Source organism: Trachypithecus francoisi, unplaced genomic scaffold (genome assembly GCF_009764315.1).
Source record: "Trachypithecus francoisi isolate TF-2019V2 unplaced genomic scaffold, Tfra_2.0 Lachesis_group18, whole genome shotgun sequence".
Lineage (NCBI taxonomy): Eukaryota > Metazoa > Chordata > Mammalia > Primates > Cercopithecidae > Trachypithecus > Trachypithecus francoisi.
In genome coordinates, this window is record NW_022681463.1 from 2402912 (window position 1) to 2430176 (window position 27265).

At 54.4% G+C, this 27265-nt stretch overlaps 1 protein-coding gene across 16 annotated transcripts in view; it reads right to left on the reverse strand.

The window, feature by feature from the left end:
* The window catches only part of MCF2L (MCF.2 cell line derived transforming sequence like), a 195612-nt gene that overhangs the window by 48873 nt on the left and 119474 nt on the right, over positions 1-27265 (reverse strand). For 14 of the 16 annotated variants that reach the window (XR_004428947.1, XM_033177185.1, XM_033177184.1 and 11 more), the window contains 2 exons: positions 23429-23543; positions 3064-3154 (listed from right to left, as the gene is read on the reverse strand). Coding sequence is in view for 15 of the 16 variants with exons in the window: in XM_033177185.1 (XP_033033076.1) it covers positions 3064-3154; positions 23429-23543 (206 nt within the window). In the remaining variant the exon portion in view is untranslated. Of the gene's footprint in view, positions 1-3063; positions 3155-3528; positions 3771-23428; positions 23544-27265 lie in introns of those variants that run through there. The other 2 variants (XM_033177195.1, XM_033177196.1) reach the window with 2 other exon arrangements.

Below are 27265 nucleotides of genomic sequence, written 5' to 3' on the forward strand. Positions count from 1 at the left end.
GGGCACACGTAGCGGGGCGTGAGCAGAGGGGCCGGGGCACACGTAGCGGGGCGTGAGCAGAGGGGCCGGGGCACACGTAGTGGGGCGTGAGCAGAGGGGCCGGGGCACACGTAGTGGGGCGTGAGCAGAGGGGCCGGGGCACACGTAGTGGGGCGTGAGCAGAGGGGCCGGGGCACACGTAGTGGGGCGTGAGCAGAGGGGCCGGGGCACACGTAGTGGGGCGTGAGCAGAGGGGCCGGGGCACACGTAGTGGGGCGTGAGCAGAGGGGCCGGGGCACACGTAGTGGGGCGTGAGCAGAGGGGCCGGGGCACACGTAGCGGGGCGTGAGCAGAGGGGCTGGGGCACACGTAGCGAGGCGTGGCCTCTGAAAGGAAGGAGCAGAGCAGGAGTCCAGGCAAAGGGACGCTGGCTCGGGAGCCGTGTGAGGGACGGGCTGTGGTGGGTGTGCAAAGATGCAGGTGCCTGGACCCCATGGGCATGGAGGGCACCCAGGTGCGTCCTGACACCTGCAAGTGCCCTGGCAGGGAGGCTGACTCCTACCACCCACGTCTCGCTAAGAGTCATCCCGATGCTTTATATCAGCAGCAGATAAGTGTGAAAGATGTGGCTGTAACGGAGTTGTCTGTTCTTTAAACAATGACGTACTTGCTGGGAACATTGTGGGACCTGCCCAGGACTGATGTGCTTCCCAAGAGTATCTGTTGTCCGTCCATGTGCGTCTGACCCCCTGGGTTCTTACGATTTAAATTTTAGAATTGCCTATGACTTCATGAGCAAACTCATTTAAAATGTACAATAATGAAAGGGACACGTTGCCATTAGCTGGCGATGGCTCATCTAAAGAACTTTCTGGCCGGGCGCGGTGGCTCAAGCCTGTAATCCCAGCACTTTGGGAGGCCGAGACGGGCGGATCACGAGGTCAGGAGATCGAGACCATCCTGGCTAACACGGTGAAACCCCGTCTCTATTAAAAATACAAAAAAATTAGCCGGGCGAGGTGGCGGGCGCCTGTAGTCACAGCTACTCGGGAGGCTGAGGCAGGAGAATGGCGTAAACCCGGGAGGCGGAGCTTGCAGTGAGCTGAGATCCGGCCACTGCACTCCAGTCCGGGCGACAGAGCGAGACTCCACCTCAAAAAAAAAAAAAAAAAAAAAAAAAGAACTTTCTACATTTCTGGGGATGCTTGACATGGATGGGACTTTTGTCCCCTCCAAATCTCATGTTGAAATGTGATTCCCAGTGCTGGAGGTGGGGCCTGGCAGGAGGTGATTAAGTCATGGGGGTGACCCCTCATGAATGGCTCGGTGCCATCCCCCTGGTGACGGGTGAGTTCTCGCTCAGTAAATTCACTCGAGATCTGGCTGTCCAAAAGTCTGGGACCTCCCCCTTCTCTCTTGCTCCCTCTTTCACCACATGATGCCAGCTCCCCGCTGCCTTCCACCACGACTAGAAGCTCCCTGAGGCCTCCCCAGAAGCTGAGAAGATGCAGGTGCTAAGCCTGTGCAGTCTTCAGAACTGTGAGCCAATTACATCTTTCTTTATCAGTTACCCAGCTCAAGTATGTCTTTATACTGATGCAAAAGCAAACGAATGCAGTGTTAAAACAAAGGAAGACTGATTCTATACACGTCTACTTTTTTGGAAGCATTCAGTGTTTTGAATTATTTCAGATAACGATGCTATAGGCGGTGTGTGCCAGGTTGAGGCGGGGATCAGCTGCGGTGAGGGGCAGAGGGGGGCCATGCAGGTGCAAGGAGATGCCTCATCCCAAAGACTTAGGTGAGAACCAGTGGCTCAGGGACAGGCTTGCACCAAAATGATGAAGGCTGTGGGCATCGGAGCAGATATGGGGTCTCTAATTCTTGTAAAAGATGAAGGAAGGAGGCAATGTGCAGGGAAAGGAATGACTTCTTTCACTGTACCCAGAACCTTGGCACAGCAGCCAGCAGCCACCGAGAGGCCGGGGAACCCAAAGATGATCTGAACGCAGGACCCAGGAGAGGCCAGGAGAATCTGACTTCACTGGGGTTTGGTGCTGGGGAATGCTTGGAGCAGCTGTGCCAACACAGCTGAGGACCCAGGGTCCCAGAGCCTGGGAGGGACGGGCTGTGGCGGGCGGGCGAAGATGCAGGTGCCTGGACCCAGGCTCTGGGTCACCTCCTGGAAGACAGGCAGACTTTTTTGGTCCTTTGGCTGCAGTGAAACTTGGACTGACAGGCGGGGAGAGCGAGCGTGGGTGAGAAATGCTCCACGCCGGGGTCGTGGATACGGGTGGGAGCTACCAACAAAAATAAGATTTGGGGGGCTTCTGCTGACTTAATCTCTTCCCTCTTAAATGATTACTCTGGGTTAAAACCAACAGCAAACCCGGCTCCTCTTCTGCTGTGGAAGGCAGTGCGCAGAATCTGCAAACACTCTTGGACGCCAAGGGAAAGTCCTTGCAAAGGAGGGTGGCTACGTGCAAGGCTGGGTTACTGGGGAAGGGAGGCGGTGGCGGCCCATTCAGTGTTGCAGCTAAAGATAGATGGCCCGATTTAGAAAGGAGAAAATCACTTAGAAAAGCTCTGCAGTACCACTTCAGACTTCCAGCCTGGAGCATCTCTGCACACAGCCCCCTTCCAGCCTGGAGCGTCTCTGCACACAGCCCCCTTCCAGCCTGGAGCGTCTCTGCACACAGCCCCCTTCCAGCCTGGAGCATCTCTGCACGCAGCCCCCTTCCTGCCTGGTCAGTACTTCTGTGCTTTGTGTAGGAGGGAGGGTGTACTCAATCCCGAGCATCTCAGACTCGGTGTTCAGAAACACATGGGCTGCCCTGTCTGGGGAAATTGTTTTCAAGTCACACGAGGCTCCCAAAGAGTTCCCCCATCTGGGAAAACACACAGGCACCAGCGCCTCGGGAGCTCAAGCAGGGGGGCCTTGGCGCCAGCCTCCACGCGCCGGGACCGGGCTCTGTCCCACTCAGCACAAAGCAGGAACTGCGGCAGACGGAGAGGAAGAGCACCATGCGGTCAGCCAGCCCAGGGAGGGGCCGGGCGCGGGGCAGAGCCCCGGGAAGCACTTACTGCGATGCGCAGGACGGACGCCTTCACGGAGGTCCATTTGTCCCGCCGCCGGTCTATCACCAGGATGAATCCGATGCCAGCGTCCTGCAGGCTGCAGTGAGGAAGAGACGCTGCCGTTAACGTGTGCAGGTGGGAAGCCGGCTGCCCAGGAAACCCCTCAGAAAACGTCCTGGGAGGGCGATCCCCCGTATTCATGATGCCATTTCTGCAACACCAGGCGCGAGGCACAGCACACGGGGGCCCCGGCAGCCCCATCCCCACAGTCCCAGAACCTGCTCTCATCCACGGAAGGGCACACACTTCCGATGTGTTCTTATTTCTCAGCCTAACACCAACCACCTCGATGCACAGATTCAGGCAGAACCACCTCTCCTGAGCTCAGTCCTTTGCTATTCCACACTAAGAGCCGAGTCATTTTCCTCTCCTGGGTGACCAAACCCTCCAAAACAGTCTTATGGTGCATACATCACGCCGGTCCTGGCATCTGAGGTGCCCGTGCAGGTCCACGTTAAGGATTCGCTCGTGGTGGCATCGCTATGGTGCTGGGAGAAAATCTCCAAGACTTCCGAAGGTTCCCAAGCATCTGCTGGAAACGGGAGAGGAGGCAGCACTCCCTGCGACAGCCACATCTGTGACAGAGACCGCACTTGTGCGTTGTATAACGACAGCCTCCGTCCTCGGCTGAGCCTGGCGGCAGGAGCCTGAGTCACAGAGTAGGTGCGGAGGGCCCTCTTCCGTGGGCTCACTCTGCAGCCAAGCCAATTGCGTGATGCCAGCAGCTGCTACCACCAGCCAATCCACGGCACAAACAATCACACGGGCACGCCTAAGGCAGGGGCTGGAATCGCTAATTTCCAAGTCTCTGAACATGTTTGGGTTTACATGAAAATCAGAATTCTGCAGGACAGAGATAAATTATGCAGTCTGTGGCATGCTCTGCTCGCTGCGAGCACCATGAACAAGCCAGGGATTTATGTCGGATGTCTCAGATCCTTCTGACGCTCGAATTTAAAGACAGAAACAGCAACTCCCAAGACATGAAGGTGAGGCAGTGGCCCCTGAACGTGCGTGTGTGGTGTGTGCTGCTGCGTCTGTGTCCTTGCCTGCATCTGGCCGTGAAAAACGCCTCACATGGGGGTAATTTGATTCAATAATGGCAGAAACCTTCTGGGTGAGTGCACGAATAAACACTAGCTTTCATTCAAAGCAGCCTTCTGCAGTGGGCACTAGGCCTGTGCACGAGCACGGGGGGTCAGCAACTCCATTTCACAGCTGTGGGGGCCACAGACAGGATTTGTTTTCTGATCTGGCTTAGTTCTTATGGAGCTAAGATTTTTTTAAAGTTATATTTTCAGCCGGGCATGGTGGTTCACGCCTGCCATCCCAGCACTTTGGGAGGCTAAGGTGGGTGTATGACTGGAGCCCAGGAGTTTGAGATCAGTCTGGCAACATGATGAGACCCTGTCTCTACAAAAATACAAAGACTGGCTGAGTGTGGTGGCACGTGCCTGTGGTCCCAGCTACTTGGGAGGCTGAGGTGGGAGGATTGCTTGGCCCAGGAGTTTGAGGCTGCAGTGAGCAGTGATGGTGCCACTGCACTCCAGCCTGGGCAACAGAGCAAGACTGTCTCAAAAAGAGAAAGAAAGTTATATTTTCATGTTTCCTTATTTACTTCTTGAGTCTGAGCACTTTGACGACTTTTTCTGAACTGTGAGACAAAGTGGGTACTTCCCATGTAGACCTGTGTGCTCCCTTGCGGGAGGTACACAGTGACAGGTTATCCTCCAGTAACAGGTGCTACACGTGCCTTTTCCACAAAGGGACCTTGGATGCACCAGGCCACAGAGGCAGAACCCAGCTCCCCTCCCTCCTGGCCGGCGGTGTGCTCAGAGCTGCCTTTGGACTCCAGGCCAGGGAGCTGGTCCCGGAGCTCTCCGGGCCCCACTCCTCCTAGAGGGAAGGAGAGCAGAGCCCAGAATGATTGATTTCCACTGAGCACATGATCCTCAGCCCAGCGAACACAGTCAAGTGCTTCCAAGTCCTGAAGCAGGTGATGCTCGCGAGAAACATCCCACGCGGCCCACCTGCAGGGTTTGCTAAGGAGCCCCTGCCAAGGGCTGTGTGTTGGGTGGGAGGGGCTCACCGCCTCTGCGACACTGGCGGGCTCCACAAAGGCGTCACCCTGGACAGGTGGCTCAGCTGTGAACCATCTCTGCTTCCTTTTCTGTAAAAATGAGGGTCGTTGTAGAATCCACCCCCAGGGGTTACCGTGAGAGTGAAATGAAGCCACTGAGTGTGCTGCAGCCCGCCACGCTGGCGGAGCGGTGTCACTGCTTTGCAGAACAAAGCCTGACTCAGTTTCTCCCCTTTTCCCTGGAATAGAGCTCTGACTGGGATGGAATCTCAGCCTGTGTCCGCCCATGAATGTCCCCGCTACTCCACAACAGGCCGGACCAGCCACGGGGACCTCGACTGCCGTGTGAGAGCTGCTGGAGGCAGAACACACACCCCCAAGACTTCGGTGACCCAAACACATCCACTTATAGCCATGGAGCTTCTGCCCCACAGGCAGCCAAGCTCCTGCCCACAGTGCCCAGTGCCTCCCACATCTGGCTTCTCACGCCGTTTAGTGCGCGTCTGTCTCACACCCAGCAGTGTAGGCTGACGATGCAGCCACCAGAAAGGCACCATGTGCTCCCGTCACCACTGGATGCCACCTGGCCTGCCCATGTGGGGCTTCCACTCACTCTACGTTTAAATCTTTGGGTTACATTGTAACGGGAACACCAGCATCACAAATAGGCATCCGTTTTCAATGAGAAACCAGTTACCAACAACTAAAACATTTTTTAGAAGTCAAAATTGCAAGTGAAATACAAGGTGTTGTAAATTTATTCAACTCAAAAAATGCATAGTAGAAAATCAGTTTCTCGATGAGAAGGACGGACTGGTTTCCAGGTGGTGTTAACGGGGCAGCCACCGTTGCTCAGCTGTGGAAGGTATGGGGCCTGGGCAGGACAACAGCGCTGGTTCCTCCCACCCCGGCCGTGCTCACCATCGTGGGTGCGGGCACACGGCATTCGCAGGCACAGGGTGTGGGCACAGGGCATTCGCGGGAACAGGGTGTGGGCACAGGGCGACAGGGCGTGTGTGGGAACGGGGTGTGGGCACAGGGCGACAGGGCGTGTGTGGGAACAGGGTGTGGGCACAGGGCAACAGGGCGTGTGTGGGAACAGGGTGTGGGCACAGGGCATTCACGGGAACAGGGTGCGGGCCCAGGGCATTCACGGGAACAGGGTGTGGGCACAGGGCGACAGGGCGTGTGTGGGAACGGGGTGTGGGCACAGGGCGACAGGGCGTGTGTGGGAACAGGGTGCGGGCCCAGGGCATTCACGGGAACAGGGTGTGGGCACAGGGCGACAGGGCGTGTGGGAACCGGGTGTGGGCACAGGGCGACAGGGCGTGTGGGAACGGGGTGTGGGCACAGGGCGACAGGGCGTGTGTGGGAACAGGGTGTGAGCGGGAGGCATATGCTTCTTCAGGGAGAGGGACTTGTCCTCCAGGGCTGCTGCGGACCAAGCACTGTGCCAACAGCCCTACACCTATTTATCAAGCTCCAGTGACCATCCCATGAGGCTGTGCTATGATCCTCTCCAGGCACAGAGAGCTTTAGTCACTTGCCCAAAGTCACACAGCTGTGAGCAGAGACAGGGGAATCTGGCTCAGACACCACGTGTGCTGCCCCTAAGGCCACGTCCACCCTGGCGGCCTCCTAATGTTCCCACCAAGCAAGGACTCAACCCCAGATGCCCACACACCAGCACTCAGCCTCCTGCTCTGTGCAGTCCCCCGCCATGACCTTGCCCCCTACGCAGGGCCCAGGTGGACGCTCATCCACGCCCCCTCAGCCCCGTGTCTCCTCTCCTACCACATTTCAGGAACACTGACTCAGAAGGTGCAAAGCCTGGACTAAAAAAGCCCCTGGCGTTAGGATGTAAAGAGCCCCTAGCACCTCCTCTACCCACACTGACTGTGGTCACGAGGGCAGGGCCACAGGATCCCCCCGCAGCCCACGGCACTCCCGAGGCTGCACTGCCCAAAACCGTAAGGCAGGACCTGGATCTGCTCACAGGAGTGAGGACCCAGGGCTCACGGAGCTTGGATCTACGCCCACATCTGTGGCCTCCTGTGCCTGAGGGAGAGGGTGGTGTGGCTCTGCCCAGTGTCAGCAGGAAACGGTCCCCAGAGGGATGAAGGTGACGGTGCCGGAGGAGTTGGGCTAGAATAACTCCAGCTGGCAGCCACCCTAGAAATGTCCCTCGCACCCAGGGCACGAACACGGCCCCTAGACGCTCCATCAGCCGCCAACCCCGCAGCAGTTGGCCTTGGAGGGGCTGCCCTGGCCAGTCGCCCAACAGCTGAGTTTGAAGCCAATGAGCTCACTTTTGGCCCAAATAAACAAAAAAGGCCCAGAGGTCTCATAAACAGTTTCAGGAATGTTCCAATTGGCTGCATCTTCTGTGACAGAGACCCAAACTGCTCAGGGCTCACGACCTTGGGAGTCCCATGGTTCCCCACCCATGTGGGCAGACAGCCCGCTGGCCTGCGGGTGCAACCACAGCTCACTGGACAGGAGCAGCGCATGAGGGATGGTCTGGATGCAGCGGCTGGCTCCTCCCTACCAGTGGGGCAGGGAGGCCCGGCACCAGGTTCCCCCGTGCCTGGCCATCTGCCTGTGCTGCTTGGATATGGTGGGGGCAAGGAGGATGCCTTCTCCCACGGTGGGGGCAAGCGGAGGCCAGAGCACGGAAGGAGCAGCGCTTGCAGAGGGCGGCAGAGCTTAGGAATCAACAGTTCGTGGCCAGGAGGGGCTGAGGGGACGTGAGGCCTGGGCGGGAGGAAGGGGACCCTTGGTGTCTGCTGCTCAAACGTCAACCTGCACCCAAGACAGGAAGAGGAGTCTGGGAGAAAGGTCCCTGCACAGCAGGGTGGTCGAGTCTTCAGGAAGAGCAAAACAAACGCACAGGAAGGCCCTCCCTGCACAGTGCGACTCAGTTACCTTGGCCCATCTGGGATAGAGTAGGTGGCACCTCTAAAAGAAAAAGTTCTTTTCCCTGGAGGACATCATTCTTTACGTGAATACTTTGTCCAATTATAATGCACATTATGCAGAAGCACAGAGTGTGAGTGATGGCAGTGAGTGCCCGGATTGAGAGGCCATTCCCACCATCCAGGGTGCCCCACCCGACTCCTGTCACCATACACTAGTTTTGCCTGCCATTGAATTTTGTCCAAATAAAAATATACAATATGTGCTTTTTTGGTGTCTGGCTTCTTTCGACCTTATGAGATTCATCCACGTTGTTGCAGTGGAGTGTTTGTTTGTTCGTTGTTGCAGTACGGTGTTTGTTCGTTGTTGCGGTAGGGTGTTTGTTGTTGTGGTAGGGTGTTTGTTGTTGCGGTAGGGTGTTCATTGTTGCGGTAGGGTGTTTGTTCGTTGTTGTGGTAGGGTGTTTGTTCGTTGTTGCGGTAGGGTGTTGTTGTTGTGGTAGGGTTGTTGTTGTGGTAGGGTGTTGTTGTTGCGGTAGGGTGTTCATTGTTGCGGTAGGGTGTTTGTTGTTGCGGTAGGGTGTTTGTTCGTTGTTGCGGTAGGGTGTTTGTTCGTTGTTGCGGTAGGGTGTTTGTTGTTGCGGTAGGGTGTTTGTTCGTTGTTGCGGTAGGGTGTTTGTTGTTGCGGTAGGGTGTTTGTTCGTTGTTGCGGTAGGGTGTTTGTGCTTGCTGCGGTAGGGTGTTTGTTCGTTGTTGCGGTAGGGTGTTTGTTCGTTGCTGAGGTAGGGTGTTTGTTCGTTGCTGCGGTAGGGTATTTGTTCATTGTTGTGGTAGGGTGTTTGTTGTTGCGGTAGGGTGTTTGTTGTTGCGGTAGGGTGTTTGTTGCTGCGGTAGGGTGTTTGTTCGTTGTTGCGGTAGGGTGTTTGTTGCTGCGGTAGGGTGTTTGTTCGTTGTTGCGGTAGGGTGTTTGTTCGTTGCTGAGGTAGGGTGTTTGTTCGTTGCTGCGGTAGGGTATTTGTTCATTGTTGCGGTAGGGTGTTTGTTGTTGCGGTAGGGTGTTTGTTCATTCTTGTTGCTGGGTTATAGTATACATATATGATAAAATACGATTTATTAAAAAATTCTACTCTTAATGGACATTTGGGTTGTTTCTAGTTTGGGGCTAAACTGAATACAAGACTGATCATTCTTATATGTGTCTTCTAGTGCACACAATACACACTCCTGTTGGACATATTCTTAGGAATTGCTGTAATTATGTAGATGTGGACAAATATACACCTGCCAGAAATGCATATGACTTCTGGTTGCTCCATGGTTTTGTCAGCAGTGGATACTGTCTGTCGGTAGAATTTTAGCCATTCCTGTGGGTGCAGAGTGGTGTCCTGGTATGGCTTTAATTTGCATTTCCTAGAGGCAGGAAGCCTTCTGTGTTGAGCGGCTATCCTCTTTTATGAAATGCTTGTTCACATCTTTTGGTTGTTTTTCTGCTAGGTTCTCTTTTTTCTTGTTGGTGTGCAGTTCTCTGTATAAGCTAGAAACAAGTTTCTTATTGGATGCGCACATTGCAAACATCTGCTTCCATACTGTGCCTTTCCATGCCAATCTTTTCATGGTGCATTTTGATGAAAAGAGTAACTTAACTTTAATGTAGCCCAACTTACTGACCTTTTCCTTTCTGATAATTGCTTTTTTGATAACTGCCTTTTAAACCTTGTGTAAGAAATCTTTTCTTACTCTGAGATAGGCATTTTCCTATGTTTGTCGAGAACAGAGACTATATTACTTTAGAGTTCACATTTACACCCGTGATCTATTTGGAATTAACTTTTGTGTATGGTGTGAGGCAGGTATCAGCATTCATAATTTTCCACATGGACAGCCAATCACGTCCACTCCTCTTACTGAGGACGTCCATCCCCTTCCATGCTACAGTATCACTTAAGAAATAAATCGAGAGACTGTAGATGTGTGGTCTGTCTGGATGAGATATTCTGTACTACTGCTCTTCTGTTTACAACATCTGTGGTAATCACTGTCACTTTAATAATGTCTTATATTTGGCAGTATCACCTTCTACCTTTTTTTTTTTTTTTTTTTTTTTGAGACGGAGTCTTGCTCTGTCTCCCAGGCTGGAGTGCAGTGGCCGGATCTCAGCTCACTGCAAGCTCTGCCTCCTGGGTTTACGCCATTCTCTTGCCTCAGCCTCCTGAGTAGCTGGGACTACAGGCACCCGCCACCTCATCCAGCTAGTTTTTTGTATTTTTTAGTAGAGACGGGGTTTCACCGTGTTAGCCAGGATGGTCTCGATCTCCTGACCTCGTGATCTGCCCGTCTCGGCCTCCCAAAGTGCTGGGATTACAGGCTTGAGCCACCGTGCCCAGCCAGCTTCCAACTTTTTTCTTCAAAGTTGGGTTGACTATTCCTCACCCCTTGCATTTTCATATAAAATGTAAAGGCAGCCTGCCAATGTTCATACCTAAATAAAGAAAAACCTGCTGGAATTTTATTTGGCAATTGCATTCGATCTATATGTTTACTTAGAATTAAAATTGTTGTAATACTAATTGTCTTCTAATCTGTGAACTAAAATATTCTTCCATTTATTCATGCTGCTGTAATTTCTTTCAATAACATTTTGCAGTTTTCTGCTTAGAAGCCTTGCACGTATTTTATTAGATATGATTTTATTCCTATGCACTCAATTTTGATGTGATTATAAGTGATATTTATAAATTTCATTTTCCAATTGTACATCGTTGGTATATATAAAAATACTAAAATACAATTAAGTTTAGTATATTGACCCCTGGCCATTGATCTTGCTAAATTACTTACTCAGCTTAAGAGTCTGACTGTTACTTAATTTGGACTTTCTTCACACACAACCACATTGTCTACAAGTAATGAATGATACCTGTGTTTCTTACTGTTTCAACCCTTTAGACTTTTCTTTTCTTTTCTTGTTCTTGTTGTCTGCCTGGTACCTCCAAGCACAATCCTGAATAGAAATGAGAACAGTGTTCCTGATCTCAGGGGCAAAGCGTTCAATACTTCACCATTAAAGGCAGAAAGTGGGGCTCACCTCTGCAAAATTCCAGAATCTGGCTCCCCAAGTCCTGGCTGCCTCTGAAGTCTCTCAATCCCTCAAACATATTTTTAAACAAAATTTTACCCCAGGTTTTACAGTGGCTCTTGGTGGAAATATCAGTTGGTTACAAGATAGTCTATTACAGCCAGATCAGAAGTTAGGTAGTGGGTTTTGAACCTGTTTCCATCTAATAGAAACATTTACGTGAATGATGACAAATGTAACTCAGGTCAAAAGGGGTATCCTGGTTCTGAACCAGATCAGTCCGACCTGAGTCTCCGACCCCAGGGTTTGCAGATGTTCAACCAACTCTCTAAGATTCCTACAAATGGTGCCGCTGGGAAGGGGTGGTTTCATCTTTGGTTACAACTCCCTATTTCCCCAGAACTTGTGTTCTTCACTCTGACTAGCTCGACCCTGCCCTGGCCTACCCTCCACCTTCCGCCCCTGGGGGCTCAGCAAGGTGCTTTCTATCGTGGTCAGTATCATCATCTTAACAGCACACAGAGCTTAGGATGCGAGCCAAGGGTTGAGTTAGCCTGTGGGGCTCTACCGTGCGCAGACGCCGAGAACGCGGCAGGCTGTTACTCAAGAGGAATTCTTCCAGGATGACACGTTTGCACCTCCCCCAGGCCCTCTCTGCACTGAGACGGACAGCAGGGCCACTGGACCGTACGGCACTAAGTTCAAGTCTGGGGGCTCCAAACACCAGGGTGCAGACCAGTGCCAGATGGATGCAAGAGAAACATCTGCAACACGGGTCTTCTCAGGCCACTCCTGGATGTTCTGGCACGATGATTTGAGAGTGGGCCTAGGAATTGACGGTTGTTAAAAGTTCCCCTTGGTATCTGAACCCCATGGACTGGATGAGAATAACACAAATAGAGGCTGGGGGTCCTCTGAGAGTCAGGGTCTGGTGGAGTTGGGGGGCCGCCCACCTGCAGCAGCCGGGAGGCGGGAGGAGCACAAGGGGAGTGTGATATCGCAGACACCTGGAGAAGAAAGGTGCAAGCTCAGAGGGCTCCTGGGTGAGAGGACAGGGTCGCCTGTGACACACACACTCCTAGGGATGCGGGGCTGGGACAGCACGTCCTTCTGTGGGTGGCTGCCGCCACTCACCCACCCCGCACCTGTCCCCACCACTGCCATTGCCCTCCATGGAATCAGCGCCGCCTGATGTCCTGGCTTGCTTTATTCCCCTGCCCTCCATGCTCAGTTAACTGTGGGCAGCTGGCGTCTCATGCAAAGCTCGTAGGGAAAGCCCCCCAGAGCACAGAGGCACAGGCGGCCTTGGTTGTCCAAGCACATCTGTGATTCCTAAAACCCAACACATTCCTAAAACCCAACACATTCCTAAAACCCAACACATTCATAAAACCCAACACATTCATAAAGAAATAGCAAAAGAAAAGTGGCACTTAAAATTGTCTTAGAACTCTGGCTGTGAAAAGGAAACCAACCTAAGTTAACCTATGTATAAAATGAAGGAAGATCTATGACACAATTAAAAGAGAATGGTGGCATCATTCTCATTTCCAAAGACTTCTCTGTGAGCCTCTGCGACACTGGCCACCGTGAACCCAGAGAGCCTGTGCGACACTGGCCACCGCGAACCCAGTGGGCCTCTGCGACACTGGCCACCGTGAACCCAGAGAGCCTGTGCGACACTGGCCACCGCGAACCCAGTGGGCCTCTGCAACACTGGCCACCGTGAACCCAGAGAGCCTGTGCGACACTGGACACCGCGAACCCAGAGAGCCTGTGCGACACTGGCCACCTGCGAACCCAGAGAGCCTCTGCGACACTGGCCACCTGCGAACCCAGAGAGCCTCTGCGACACTGGCTACCTGCGAACCCGGTGAGCCTCTGCGACACTGGCCACCGCGAACCCAGAGAGCCTGTGCGACACTGGCCACCGCAAACCCAGTGGGCCTCTGCGACACTGGCCACCTGCGAACCCAGAGAGCCTCTGCGACACTGGCCACCTGCGAACCCGGTGAGCCTCTGCGACACTGGCCACCTGCGAACCCAGAATCAGGCTGGGGTCTGCGGGACTGAGGTGCCACTGGGCATGGAGAATGGGTCCCTGGAGTTACAGACACAGGTGTCCTCTATAACAAAAAAATCCACTAATGTGACCCCCGGAATGTTGTTTGTGATGCAAAATCCTGACCTGCAGCCATCCTCCACCTGCTGAGGCTAAACATCCCTCAGGCCCCTGCTTTATCACCGAGAGGAAGGTCCCATCACCTGTCACACAGACTCACCACTGAAGGGGCCTCTGCCATTTTAAATGTGCAGAAACTGAGGAACGCGGAAGTGAATGACATATCCAGGGTCAAACAGCTAACAAGTGGGGCGCTGGGGTCTGAGCCCAGAGCCTACCTGGCAAACACTGGGGTCTGCTGATTGCTCACACCACCGTAAGACCCTAAAATCGCCATCCTCCAAGGAGCTTCAGGCGGAGGGCAGATAATACAGGAGCTCCCTGCAGGACCTGTGCCCACCCGAATCCAGAGGTGGCCGGCCACGAAGCTGTGCTGGGGGGAAACCAGAACCTCATCCTCATGGGAGAAAAAGGCGGCAGGCACAGGAGCCAGGGAAGGGGCCAGAGGAGAGGAGACAGGACCCCTGAGGGATCAGACACCCAGAGCTGTACACCGCAGAGGGGGTTTGAGGCGGAAAACGGCAAAGCAGGCTGCAGAGCCGGGTGAGTCAGAGAACCTGGTTTCCCACCAAGGCAGTCTCTGTGGCTGTGGGAGATAATTCCGTGGTTTGTAAATTTCAAAAACCACTGTCAGGACTTCTTACCTGGGTAGGGTCGTTTATTAGGGTTTACAGACAGGCCTTGGAGTAAAATATGCACGATTCTTAAGTGCACTGCATGGTAGTTACAGCAGGACACAAAAATTGATCGTGAAGCAATGGGAGCGTCAGAGTCACCCAGAGAAGCCGCCCCAGTTTCAACATTTCTCCAATAGCTGCCGTTGCCCAACTGCGCCCTCGTGTGGTTGGAAGTGAATATCGCAAGTGTTCCTGTCGGGAATGGTGAGGTCTGCAGGGGGGTGCGCACGTGGGAGAGGAACCCTTCCTTGAGGGGCTTCACGGGGACCATGCTGTTCCTCCTTTTCCGCCCTCCGGTGTGGGCACCATGGGTCCTTCGCTATCAGGGCGCCCACCCTGACGCCAGTCACCCCGGACGGCGGGCCTGCCTTGCCTCAAGGCAGGTCTTCCCCACCTCAGATCTGTGGCTCTGTGGCCACAGCAACCCTTAACCTCCTGGGACTGTCACTCCCCAAGGAAGGTTGGCCCTGAGCTGTGTCCTGGACCCTGAGCACAGACACTGCAACCCCAGGTCTCATCTTTCTGCTCATGCTGGTGAGACCAGGGCAAGGGCGAGGGTGAGGGCGAGGGTGAGACCAGGGCAAGGGCGAGAGTGAGGGTGAGACCAGGGCGAGGGTGGGAGTGAGGGTGAGACCAGGGCGAGGGCGGGAGTGAGGGTGAGACCAGGGCGAGGGCGAGGGTGAGGGCGCCGCTCCTCCTCCAGGATGGAGCAGCATAACCAGCACACAGCCCTATAAGCAGCCATTGGTCACGTGTGAACAAAAATGAGGCTGCCTGACCAGGCGCCGTGGCTCACGCCTATAATCCCAGCACTTTGGGAGGCCAAGGCAGGTGGATCACTTGAGCCCAGGAGTTCGAGATCAACCTGGGCAACATGGTGAAACCCCATCTCTACAAAAAATACAAAAATTATCCGGGTGTGGTGGTATGCACCTTCATCCCAGCTACTCGGGAGGCTGAGGTGGGAGGATCACCTGAGCTGGCGGGAGGTTGAGGCTGCAGTGAGCCGAGATCACGTCACTGCACTCCAGCCTGGGCAACAGAGCCAGACTCATCTCCAAAAAAAAAAAAAAAAAGGGGGCAGCCCTGCCTGCCATGGGCTGGATTTTAAATTTTACTTAGCTTTCATTTTACATTTAAATGGCCACAGGTGGTCAGAAGCGGTTGCATTCAACAGCAGTAACAGAAAAGGGCCTGGAGAACGCGCTTTGGGAGGGCGCGGGGAGAGGGCCTCGGGGGAGGTGGTCGCCGGGGTGCGTGCAGGACCCGGAGGAAGGAATGGCAGGGCCTCCGGGACGTGTCTCCAGTGCTCAGAAGCAGCAGACTCCATGAAGAAAATGCTGATGTGGAGATAGGAAACACACCCGAGAAGTGGCTTCCCACCGATACCTGGGCTGCGCGGTGTCTCCTGCTTCCTCCTAATGAGGCCGTGGGTGGCAGAGCTTCCACGTGGGGCTTCAGACTGTGCAGGGCGACCGGGGCCAGCACAGCCTCAGGCCAGCCAGGGATGGCAGACAAGGGCAGCCCTGAAACTGCCAACTCCGTTGGGGTGGGGGTGGGGGTGCGGAGGGAATCACCCAGCTGAAGCGTTTGAGAATTGCTAGACACATGGCACAATTTCGCAGACGGAATCACAGACAACACAGAAACCAGCCACACCAGGGCGGGCGACTCTTTACAGCAGGGACCCTAACAGGGAAACAGTGGGGACCACGAAACGCCCGCAAACAGGCCCAAGTGAGCACACGGGGTCCACTCACATCACGGGGCCTGAAGGCACAGCCGGGCGCAGTGGCTCAGGCCTGTAATCCCAGCACTTCGGAGGCGAGGGTGGGTAGATCACTTGAACCCAAGAATTCAGGATCAGCCTGGGCAACACGGCGAGACTCCATTTCTATAGAAAATACCCAAATTGCTGGTGGCTCATGCCTGCAGTCCCAGCTACTCAGGAGACTGAGGCAGGAGGAACCCTGGGCCCAGGAGGTTGAGGCGACAGTGAGCTGAGATCCTGCCACTGCGCTCCAGCCTGGGTGACAGAGCAAGACCCTGTCTCAAAACATAAAAAATATATATAAAATGAAAGGCAGCAGCAAATGGCGCCCGGGTAGAAGGGCACCACGGCACACCGCTGAACAGAAGCAGCTGCGAGGTGGCGTGTCCTATGCTGTCCCACCACACGCGGATGAACAGCCTGGGGGGCACCCCAATGCAGCTCCACAGTTAGCTGTGGGGGAGCAGGAGGCGAAGTGGAAGCTTTACCTTTTTGTGCGTATTAACTTGTTTAGCACACGCACACACACCCACAGACACTTCCTGTCCTTATATTCAAAAGCCAATTCAAAGTTCAACAGGAAATCACACCCACAGCGAGAAGCGGGGCTCTTCCAAGGGCTGGGGTCCAGCTGCCCTCCAGCTCAGAGAGCAGGACACGGTGCTCAGGTCACCGCAGGGGGACGACAAACCGAGCTGCCTTCAGGTGCTCATCTTAGAATCAGCGAGATAGGAGGACTCTCCTCTTGCCTGGGAGCCTAATGATTACAATCGTGTTTCTGTTCCGTCCCACACACACCCTCCCCATACAGTCCACACAAACTGTGCATGCATGTGGTGTGTACATGTGCAGGTCTGTGGGGGGTATGCATGCACCTGCATGTCTGTGTGTATGTGTGTGGTTATACACATGCACATCTGTGTAAGTGCACAACTACCTGCATGTCTGTGTGCATGTGTGTGTGACATATAGTTTGGATATTTGTCCCTGCTCAAGCCTCATGTTGAATTGTAATCCCCAATGCTGCGGGTGGGGCCTGATGGAAGGTGTTTGGATCCTGGGGGCTGATCCCTCATGGCCGGTATGTCTGTGTGTGTGGTGTGAGTGCCATGCTTATGTGTGTGGCATGTGTGGTGTGAGCATGTGCATGCCTGTGTGCATCTGTACACGTGTGTGGGTGTGTCTGTGTGTGAGTGCTCACGTCTTTGTGCATGTGTGCAATTGTGTGCGCCTGCATGCCTGTGTGCATCTGTGTGTGTGGTGGGGGGCCATGTGTGGTGTGTGCAGGTCCATGCTTGTGAGCATGTGTGTGCTTGTGTGCATCTGTACGTGTGTGGGTGTGTCTGTGTGTGAGTGCCCGCATGCCTGTGTGTATCTGTGTGTGTGTGTGGCATGTGCAAGTCTATGTGGGTGCACGTGTGCATCCGTATGTGTACATGCCTCTTATGGGCTGAACATGACCTCTGTCCTGGCAAGCTGGCTGGTAGATGGAGTCCCTACCTCCAAGGAGCTGGGAGCTTTGAGCCAGACCCAGGGAAAATAAGCGTCATCATCAGCTTCAGTGAACTCCTTCCACACTGCTCCTCCAGCAAGCCCCAAGCTCCCCACCTCGCACCTTCTCTGAGGGCTGCCACCCTCCTCCCCATCTCCCAGCTCCTCCCTCCACCCTGCATTCTGGCAGGTCATGAACTCCTTGGCACCCACTTCACAGAAAACACAGCCCCTCAAAAAAGGCTCCACAGACCCTGTCTCACCTCCCAGACTGTCCCTACAGCCCCTGACTCCCTGGCACTCTGTCCTGCCCCCTGGTGCCTTCGCTGCCCCAAAGATGCCACTGGCTCTCTCCTGGGGACTCTGTGACAACTGCTTCCCAGTTTACATTAAGTTCTTTGTCCACGGTGATGTTGCCGCCCCCGCCCTCTGCTTCCCTCATGCTCTCTTTCTCTGTCTCTGTCTCTCCCTGCCTCTGTCTCGCTCTGTCTCTTTCTCTGATTCTCTTTCTGTCTCTCTCTCTGTCTCTCTTTCTTTGTCTCTCCCTGTCTCTGTCTCTCTGTCTCTCTCTGTCTCTATCTCTGTCTGTTTCTCTATCTCTGTCTCTCTGTGTCTCTTTGTCTGTCTCTGTCTCTATCTTTCTGTCTCTGTCTCTCACTCTCTGTCTCCCTGTCTCTCACTGTCTGTCTCTGTCTCTCTCTCTCTGTCTCTCTCTTTTTATCTCTCTCTCACTGTGTTTTCCCACAGCCCTGCTGCCCTGTGAGCCCTCCACAGCTGACGTATTGTCTCAGCACCACAATTTTCTCTGTTTATTTGCTGTCGTGTTCCCAGTGTGCACTGACCACGGAGACTTCTCAGCAAGCAGTGCCTGGACACACAGGTCTGACGCATCTACCTCTGCATCTCCTCCCCAGCCCACGTGGCTCTAAGGGGGCCATACAGGGTCTGGAATCTGCTTGTCACTGGTCTCTATCGCCTCTCTGAGACCTTGGCGTCTACCAAGGCCTGGCCGATGTTGGTTAAATTGAGCACCACTCGGAACAGGAAGGGCTGTAGGGTTTTCGGAGATCCGAATCTGCCCTCTGACAAACGTGACAGCCCAAAGCCGGACATCCCCAACACGGAGGGCCCACATCGGGCATCAGCGGACACCTGAGTCGGCAAAGCACGAGGTCACCCCCTTCGCCCTGGTGAGTCGTCTTTCCAAGGACCAAGAACTTGATTTCTATTAAGAGGTGTCCCAAACCATTCGGGGCAAACCTGTCTATTTCAGTCTAATATTTCAAAAATGATGAGTATAGTCAGATGTAGTGCTTGAATGAGGACACCTGGCATTTGCCTATGAAAACAGAAGGAAAGTTACAGTTAGGATACAACATTCTTTCTAAATTGATGGCAGTGATGCTTGGTTTAGAATGTAACAGTTGAAACCCCTTAAAAGCAGCCTTCAGGAGAGATTTTCTATTTAATTTGCATTGACACTGGAAAGAACAGGCCTGGTCAATTTCACTTCTTCCCACTGAAAGAACGTGCTGGTTGTGCAGCTGTCTGCAAACTGCCTGCTGGGGAGCGGCCTGTGCCAGGGTCTCGCCCACCTTCTCCTGGAAGAAAAGGTCCAAGCTCCCGGTCCTCACTGTCTCCTGGGGATGGCCCAGGACCGAGCCGCAATGCCCCGCATCTCCAGCAGACGGCAGGCTGCCCCCCTTGGGAAGAGGGTCCCCTGCAGAGGGTACTCCCTGGGGCACAGCACCCTCAGGGCGCCGCCGCAGGTCTCCTCCTTGTCACTAGCCTGGCAGTTTTGCTCGTCAGGGATGCAGAGACTTCCTCTGGGACGGTCCCCTCCGCCAAGCTGCACCTGCAAGGCTTTGGGGACCCTGGTTTTATCTGCAGAGGCCGTGCTTGACCCCCACGTTTTTAACACACTCTGCACTTCTCAAGGCGGCATCCCTTAGATGCCCTTAGGAAGAAGATTTCCCTTAGAAATGTGTCAAGAATTGTTCACTCTTTCAGGAAGGACACGCTCAGTGGCAACACCCTGGAGGCAAAGGGTCCGCACAGCATGCCCGCGGCCCCCGTGCTCACAGAAATCCAGGGAGCTGCCGTGGCTGCTGCGCCCTAGGACGCCGGGAGAGCCAGGGGACAGGTGGCTCTTACAGGCCCGCCGCGTCCCTTCTGTGGTCCTTCTGATCAGGGCACACGGGCGACCTCCCAAATTCACATGGGTTGGGTTTTGTTATCAAACAGTTTTATTTCCAGATAGAAAGGGAGCATTGGGTCTGACACTGACGAGACCTACCCGGGAAGAAAGGAAACGTGGGTGGAATGCACGCGTACACTCACACACACACACCCCACACACCACACACCCCACACACATGCCATAGTCCACACACGCCACACACACCACACACCCCACACACCCCACACTCATGCCATAGTCCACACACGCCACACACACCACACACTCAGCCCACACACCCTACACACCCCACACACCACACACTCCCCACACACATGCCATAGTCCACACACGCCACACACCCCACACCCCACACACCCCACACACATGCCATAGTCCACACACGCCACACACACCACACACACCCCACACTCACCCCTACACACCACACACTCCCCACACCCCCCACACCACCCTCACCCCAGACACATCCTACATACTTCACACACCCCACACACCCCACACACATGCCATAGTCCACACACGCCACACACACCTCACACTCACCCCTACACACCACACACTCCCCACCCCCCACACACACCTCACACCCCACACTCACCCCACACACCCCACACACATGCCATAGTCCACACACCCCACACACCCCACACACCCCACACTCATGCCATAGTCCACACACGCCACACACACCACACACTCAGCCCACACACGCCACAGGCTCACTACACACACCATACGGGAGAAAGGAAACGTGGGTGGAATGCACGCGTACACTCACACACACCCCACACACCCCACACACCCTACACACCACACACTCCCCACACCCCCCACACACACCTCACACCCCACACTCACCCCACACCCCCCACACCACCCTCACCCCAGACACATCCACATACTTCACATACGCCACACACCACACACCCCACACACCACACACCCCACACTCACCCCACACCCCCCACACCACCCTCACCCCAGACACATCCCACATACTTCACATACGCCACACACCACACACCCCACTCAGGCCACACATACCACACACACCACTCACCCCACACATGCCACACACACCTTACACCCCACACACCCCACACTCACCCCACACACGCCACATGCTCACATTACATACATACCACACAGGGAAGGAAACGTGGGTAGAATGCACACGTACACTCACACACACTCCACACACCCCACACACCTCACTCACCCCACACACCCCCCACACACCACAGGCTCACATTACACACACTCACACCACACAGACACATACCCCACCCCACACACTCAGACACCCACACTGAGTCCAGTGGGGGAAACAGCTCCACGGTCAGCTCAGGGCTGAACGAAGCATTTCCAGGATCTGATTTAGACCGTCTGGTGATATAAAAGGCCTCTTCCACTTTTTATAATCTAAGTGTGACCCGAAAACCTGAGTTTTCACACACAGGCGACTAGTGGGGATCCACAGAGCTGCCACTGGGGATCCCGGGGCCCGCGTGTCCGCAGCGGGGACGGGGCCTGCGCTCCAGCCACCTTCAGCCAGACCAGGCTGTGCGGCTCACAGAGGCACAATCTACAGAGATGGCTGAGTGGGTCTTGTCCTGCGGGAGTCTGGACCCATCTGAGATTCCTGAATCTCAGGAGAAGAAGCAGACAGAGAAGTGGGGCAGCGGCAAGGGGGCTGTGGAAGGTTCCAGAACACTGGATAAACAGCAGTGTGCACATATGAACACGTGTCGCGTACCACACTCTTGTGGTCTTGATGGGTGGCCTCTGAGCACTGCAGATGCTAGAAAATCTCAAGAAAAGGGATGTGGGTAGCTAAGGGACTCCATGAAGTTTCTAAGACAAAAGAGACAGGAAGGTTCAACGAACAGGAGACATCCCAGCTCATGGCTCCAAGTAGCAAGCACTGACAACAGCCCTGACTTCTGAGAATGAGTCTGACCAGTCAGCATTCAGTGTGGACACCACAGAATCTCATTTAGCCCCATGCCGGGAGGTGCCATCAGGGGGCGGATGTACCTGCCAGGCCGGCCGTCCCCTGGGGCACAGGCCCTTCCTCCTGTGCAGGTGACAGACACAGGCCTAGAGGCTTGGAGATCACTGCCCTCTTCAAGGACACCCTCTGGCCACAGCACACCTGGAGCCCTGTCCTCGGGGTACGGCCATGGGTCTGAGCCTTCAGGCGCTCGCCTGCCCAGCCATCCACTTTCTCCAGCCATCACCCCGTTATTAAGCCTCATCTATAACATAGGCTTAATAACTGCCTTCCTGCCACAGTGCAACTGAGAACCAGGGAGGAATGTGGGGAAACCATCTGCAGCATCACAGCCTTGCCCCACCAAGCTGGTCCCATCAGCCCTCAGGGAACTCGGCCACTTGGCCCGAGACCAGCCCCTCCTCCATGCACTCAGCTCAGCCAGCAGAGCCTGGTGCATGGTGGGTGCAAGATTCTCACAAAAGACAAGAGACCGAAGTCAGAACCACAAACCCAACACACAGTGATTTGGGGTTACCAGGACACTGCCATGTCCAGGCCTTTGACCATAGCTGGCCACGAGCCCCCTTCCTTCTGCCCACCAAGACGTCCTGCCCCTGACAGGCTCACAAGCTCCCTGCTCCGCCAGCTCCCACCTCTACCCGCCAAGTGGACACAGATGCCCACCGCTCTCCCTCTCCTCAAGGCATTACTGCAGAGGCTAGCTGCTGCCAACTGGAGGTTACGTGACATTTATCAGGAGATCTATGTGCTGTTTTCCAGGTCAGGCCGATGCGCTGAGCTCTCAGTTACCAGGCCCAGTGCGCTGTTGTCTTTAAAGACTGAAGAATGAAGGAGAACCTTCACGGTAATGGCCGCGGCCACACTTTCACACTGACGGTTAAACATCTCCTCTGTGTCGCCACCTTATGTAATGTGAGGGATACAGATGCCACATTTAAGGATATTTCTGTTTTTACTTGGTGTGTGGTTCACTATACCCCAAATAGAAGCAGCAGCTACACTGCTGGTGTGTGGCTGACATTCTCAGCATCTTCCTCGTGGCTGGGGTGACCGCAGCAGATGCGAGACCCCTGTGGTGCCCCCCCAGGTCAGCCTGCGGCTCACGGGCCTGACGCTGCTCTCCCGCTGGCCGCTGGGGAGACACAGAACTGGACTCCCTGCCTTTTCAGAGGATGGGGACCCAGCTATGCCTGGAACGAAAAAAACTGCAGCCTGAGGGAACCATTTTTGCTAACCCGATTTTCTGGTACCTCTGGGGTCAGTTCTCTCCTGGAAAGGGCAGGAGGCGGCCACGCCCCCAGGTCCTGACCACACCACAGAGAGGCCACGTGGACGGGCTCTGCTCCCATGAGCATCAGGCCCCGTGCAGATGGCCTCCGCGGCATGAAGAACACAGAACCCTCGCACCAGAGCTCTGCTGATCACACAGGCATGCGCAGTGACAGTTTACGTGGAAGAAAAGCGGTGCCCAGGCTAAGCCAGATCCCGACTGCTGAGCAGCTGAGCCTCCAGGTGGTAACACAGGAAAGAACAGCAGCTTGGAGCGGAAAGGCTGGATTCGGACCCCAGATCAGATCCGAGGCAGACTCCTGAGCTCCTCAGAGCCATGATGCTGACAAAGCTCTAACCCCTCAGCAAAGCCACGGGGAATGCAGCGATGGCTCCCACAGACCCTAATTCATCCCGCAGTCACGGGGACCCCACGTGGTGAAACCTCAGAGACTCTGCCCTGTCCCACAGTCATGGGGGGCTCTGCCCCAACCCACATTCACAGGGACCCCACGACGGGGAAATCTCACAGAGACTCTGCCTCATCCCATAGTTGCGGGGACCCCACGATGGTGAAACCTCAGACTTTGCCCCACACCACAGTGTCTGCCGGGCTCGGAGCGCACGCACCTGGGGATGCTGGTGAGGTAGGTCATGACATTCTGGAACTCCTTGTCCGGGATCTCGCTGAAGGCCGGGTAGTCAGGGAAGGTGATGACCGGGCTTCCGTCCTGCCCCCGCCCACCTGGGGAAGAGACCAGAGGCAGACACTTAGCCGAGGGCTCCACGGCCCCCGAGGACTCCATGCATGTTGGCCCGTTTCCATCAGCACCCAGTATTTCAGTTGAAACTGAGGCATGTTCTTCATTGTTACATAATTTTTATTTGAAAGAAATGTGTGCTGCTTGAAGAAAATATTTGGAAAGTACACAAAAGTGACGTGAATTTAGACAATTACCCGTTATCTTGGCCACCGTATGACAGTTACCGAGACAATTCAGTGTGCTTCCTTCCAAGCCTTTTTCTCTGGGCTTTTTTAACCTTGTTGAGATGATACTGGATAGAGAAGCTTGTCTCCTGCCTCCTTCCTAACCCCGAGAACAAACTGTTTCCATGCTTTTAAACAATGTAACCATTATTTTAAACATCGCATAATATTCCACATCTATGTGCCCTAATAACCTGCTTAACTGTGCTGTTGGGGGGTATCGTCCAGCTTCTCTGACGTTGCCGGCTCTTAAGCAATTCAATTTCAAAGGGCTCCATTTGAACATTGACTTTGGAGTCCCACAGGCCGGGCTCCAGGTCTGCCTGCTGGAGCCGGCCACTGACCCTGCCTCGCCGCCTTGGCTAGACAGAATCCATTTCTCTCTCCCAAGCCGGGGTCCGGCCTTGTGACCTGTTTCAGGACTCAGCAGAAGTGAACTTGGGACTCAGGACACTGCAGCTGCCCTCTCATGCCCCACGGTCATCGGAGAGGTGGTTCCACCACCCGGCGTCCACCTGCTCTGAGGAGGCCCAGCACCGACGGCTGAGGGTGGGCTTTGTGAAAGGGCAGGGAGGTGGGGGTGTGGGACGGCAGCCCCCAGGACCTTCCAGCCCGCCCCGCACGAGGACACAGCTGAGTGAAGGACCCAGTCAGTGCCCCGTGGAGTGAAGAACCGCCTGGCTGAGCCCTTTGGAACTCCTGAGCCACTAAATGAAGAATAAATCCGTAAAATCGGGCTGTTTCAAGCGAACAAAGTCTAGGGTAGCTTTTTATGGAGAACAGATAATGGTGAGTTCACCATTCCTCATCCATGTCCTCACAGAGAAGACCCAGGGTGCACACAGCCTGCGACAACCACAGCTTTGTCTCTTAACAGCGACAGTCCACCGCTGCCTTGCGCCCCCCACAGCCACCGCCTTCAGTTTCCGGAACTTCTGCTTCTGGGTCTTGGCCAAGCCCAGCCACGCCAGGACGCCAGGCAGGGCAGCTTTTACCATCCAGTGATCCTGGGACGCTGGGCCTGCGAGGTTCCCTGTGGGTATCTCCTCAGCACAGGGCTCCGTGGCCTCCTCCCAAAGGCCTGTCCAGCCCTTGTCAGCACCCCTCAATGGGACGTGACTCATTATCTGACACAACTGTTCTCACCTCGGCCAGCACGTCACATGAACATATCTTTTCTCCCTAGCTCGTTCCTAACCTCCTTTGAGGGCTCATGCCTCAAGCCCATCCCAGCTGCCGAGCCTCTTAAAGGGCTGAGCCGAGGGGCGTCCACGCACCGTGATGGCCTCCCCTTCACCTGGGACAGCTCAGTCCCTGCAATGCTGGATTCTCATGAAGCCCCTGAATGGGAAGGCGGCGGCTGGGTCTGGCTCCACTGTGCTCCGATGACTTTTGCCCTCTGAACTCTCCCATCCCTCAAGGGCTCTTGACCTCTGCCCCCGTCTCTGGCAGCGCACAATGTCCCATGCAGTCCTCAACAGAATATGCCTGTCACTCACCCACAAACCTTCCATCATTGGTAATTCTCACTTCCTCTCGGAAAATTCCTCGATCCCAATGATAAGAGGCCGCTGAGTGAACACTGCGGCCCTGTGTCCTCCTGAGCGAGTGTGACAAGCCTTCCCTCAGCCGCCGCCGCGGTGGGGGCTCAAAGCCCCCTGGGATGTGGCTCAAGCATGTCTCAGCTTCACGCAGTACCTACCACAACGACCAGGAGCTCGTGGCAACTTTTCGGTTGCCATTAAAGGCAGCCTCCAGCTGCCCAGGGGAAAGGATGGGGGCCAGGTAACCCCAGAGCTGAAATCGCCCGGGGGCCTGTCCTAGGCCGCACAGCCTAGTTCAGGGGGTTGCTGGTGCTGGTCTCAAGCTGCTGCTCCCCTAGGTATCTCCGAACTCTCTGTGCTCCACCGCAGCCTCAATGGAAAGCAAAGACCCTGTTCTTTCCTCCCAAGTCAGGAGTGGAAATCCCAGCCTGTCCACTGAGATTGAAAAGCAGGCACCAAAGCTCCCGTACCTGCAGGTTATGAGGCAGTCAAACACCGCTGGATGCAGAGTTGGGGGCAGAGTCCCTCTCTTGAGAAACCATCCCCACCAAGGTGGGCAGTGCCAGGACCCTGCAGGGCCAATGGCACCAAGAACAAGCTCTACTTCTGCGTCTGCACCCGGCCTAGTAACTGGAGGCCGGCGGAAGGCCACAGAGGACAGAGGGCTCCGAAGTTCCTCTGTGGTTCAGAACAGCACCCTGCCACACGGCACCGGGGACAGCTTCCGGTCCCCACCCACATCCAAGAACCACTGTCCTGGCTGAGACCTGTCACACCTGCATGTGAACTCTCACACCCAAGCAACTGGGCCTGTACCCACTCGCTAGGGGCAGAAGGCAGCTGCAACTCCCTCTCATCCCCATCACCAGAAAGAAGTATGGTTCCTATGGGATCTTGCTTTAATGTGAGATACACACTCAGTTTAATACACACACAGCTACACAAACACACACACACAGCTACACACAGCTACCTATACACACATACATGCACATATACACACATACATGCACCTATACACATGTACAGACACACAGCTACACACACAGCTACCTATAAACACAGACACACATACATACACAGCTATACACAGATACATAGCTACATATACAGCTAGACACACACCTATGCACACATGTATACACAGCTACACGCATATGCATATATGTATATGTACATACATGTACATACACACCCACACATACACACATGGATACACACATACACAGCTACACACACATACGCAGCTACCATACACAGATACCCAGCTACACATGCACACGCATACACGCTACACATCTACACATACACAGCTACACATGCACACGTACACACATATACACACTACACATACACACATCTACACATACACAGCTACATATGCACATGCACACACACTACACATACATCTACACATATCTACACATATACACATCTACACATGCACACACACTATACATACACACATCTACACACTACACATACATCTACACACTACACATATACACATCTACACACACAGCTACACATACAAACATGCTACACACACAGCTACACATGCATACGCACACACACTACACATACATCTACACATACACACATCTACACATACACATCAGCACATACATCTACACGTGCACACGCACACACACTACACGTACACACATATACACACTACACATACATCTACACATACACAGCTACACATGCACGTGCACACATACTACACATCTACACATCTACACATACACATATCTATACATACACACATCTACACATGCACACCCACTACACATACACACATCTACACGTACACAGCTACACATGCACACACACACCCACTACACATACACACATCTACACATGCACACACACTATACATACACACATCTACACACTACACATACATCTACACACTACACATATACACATCTA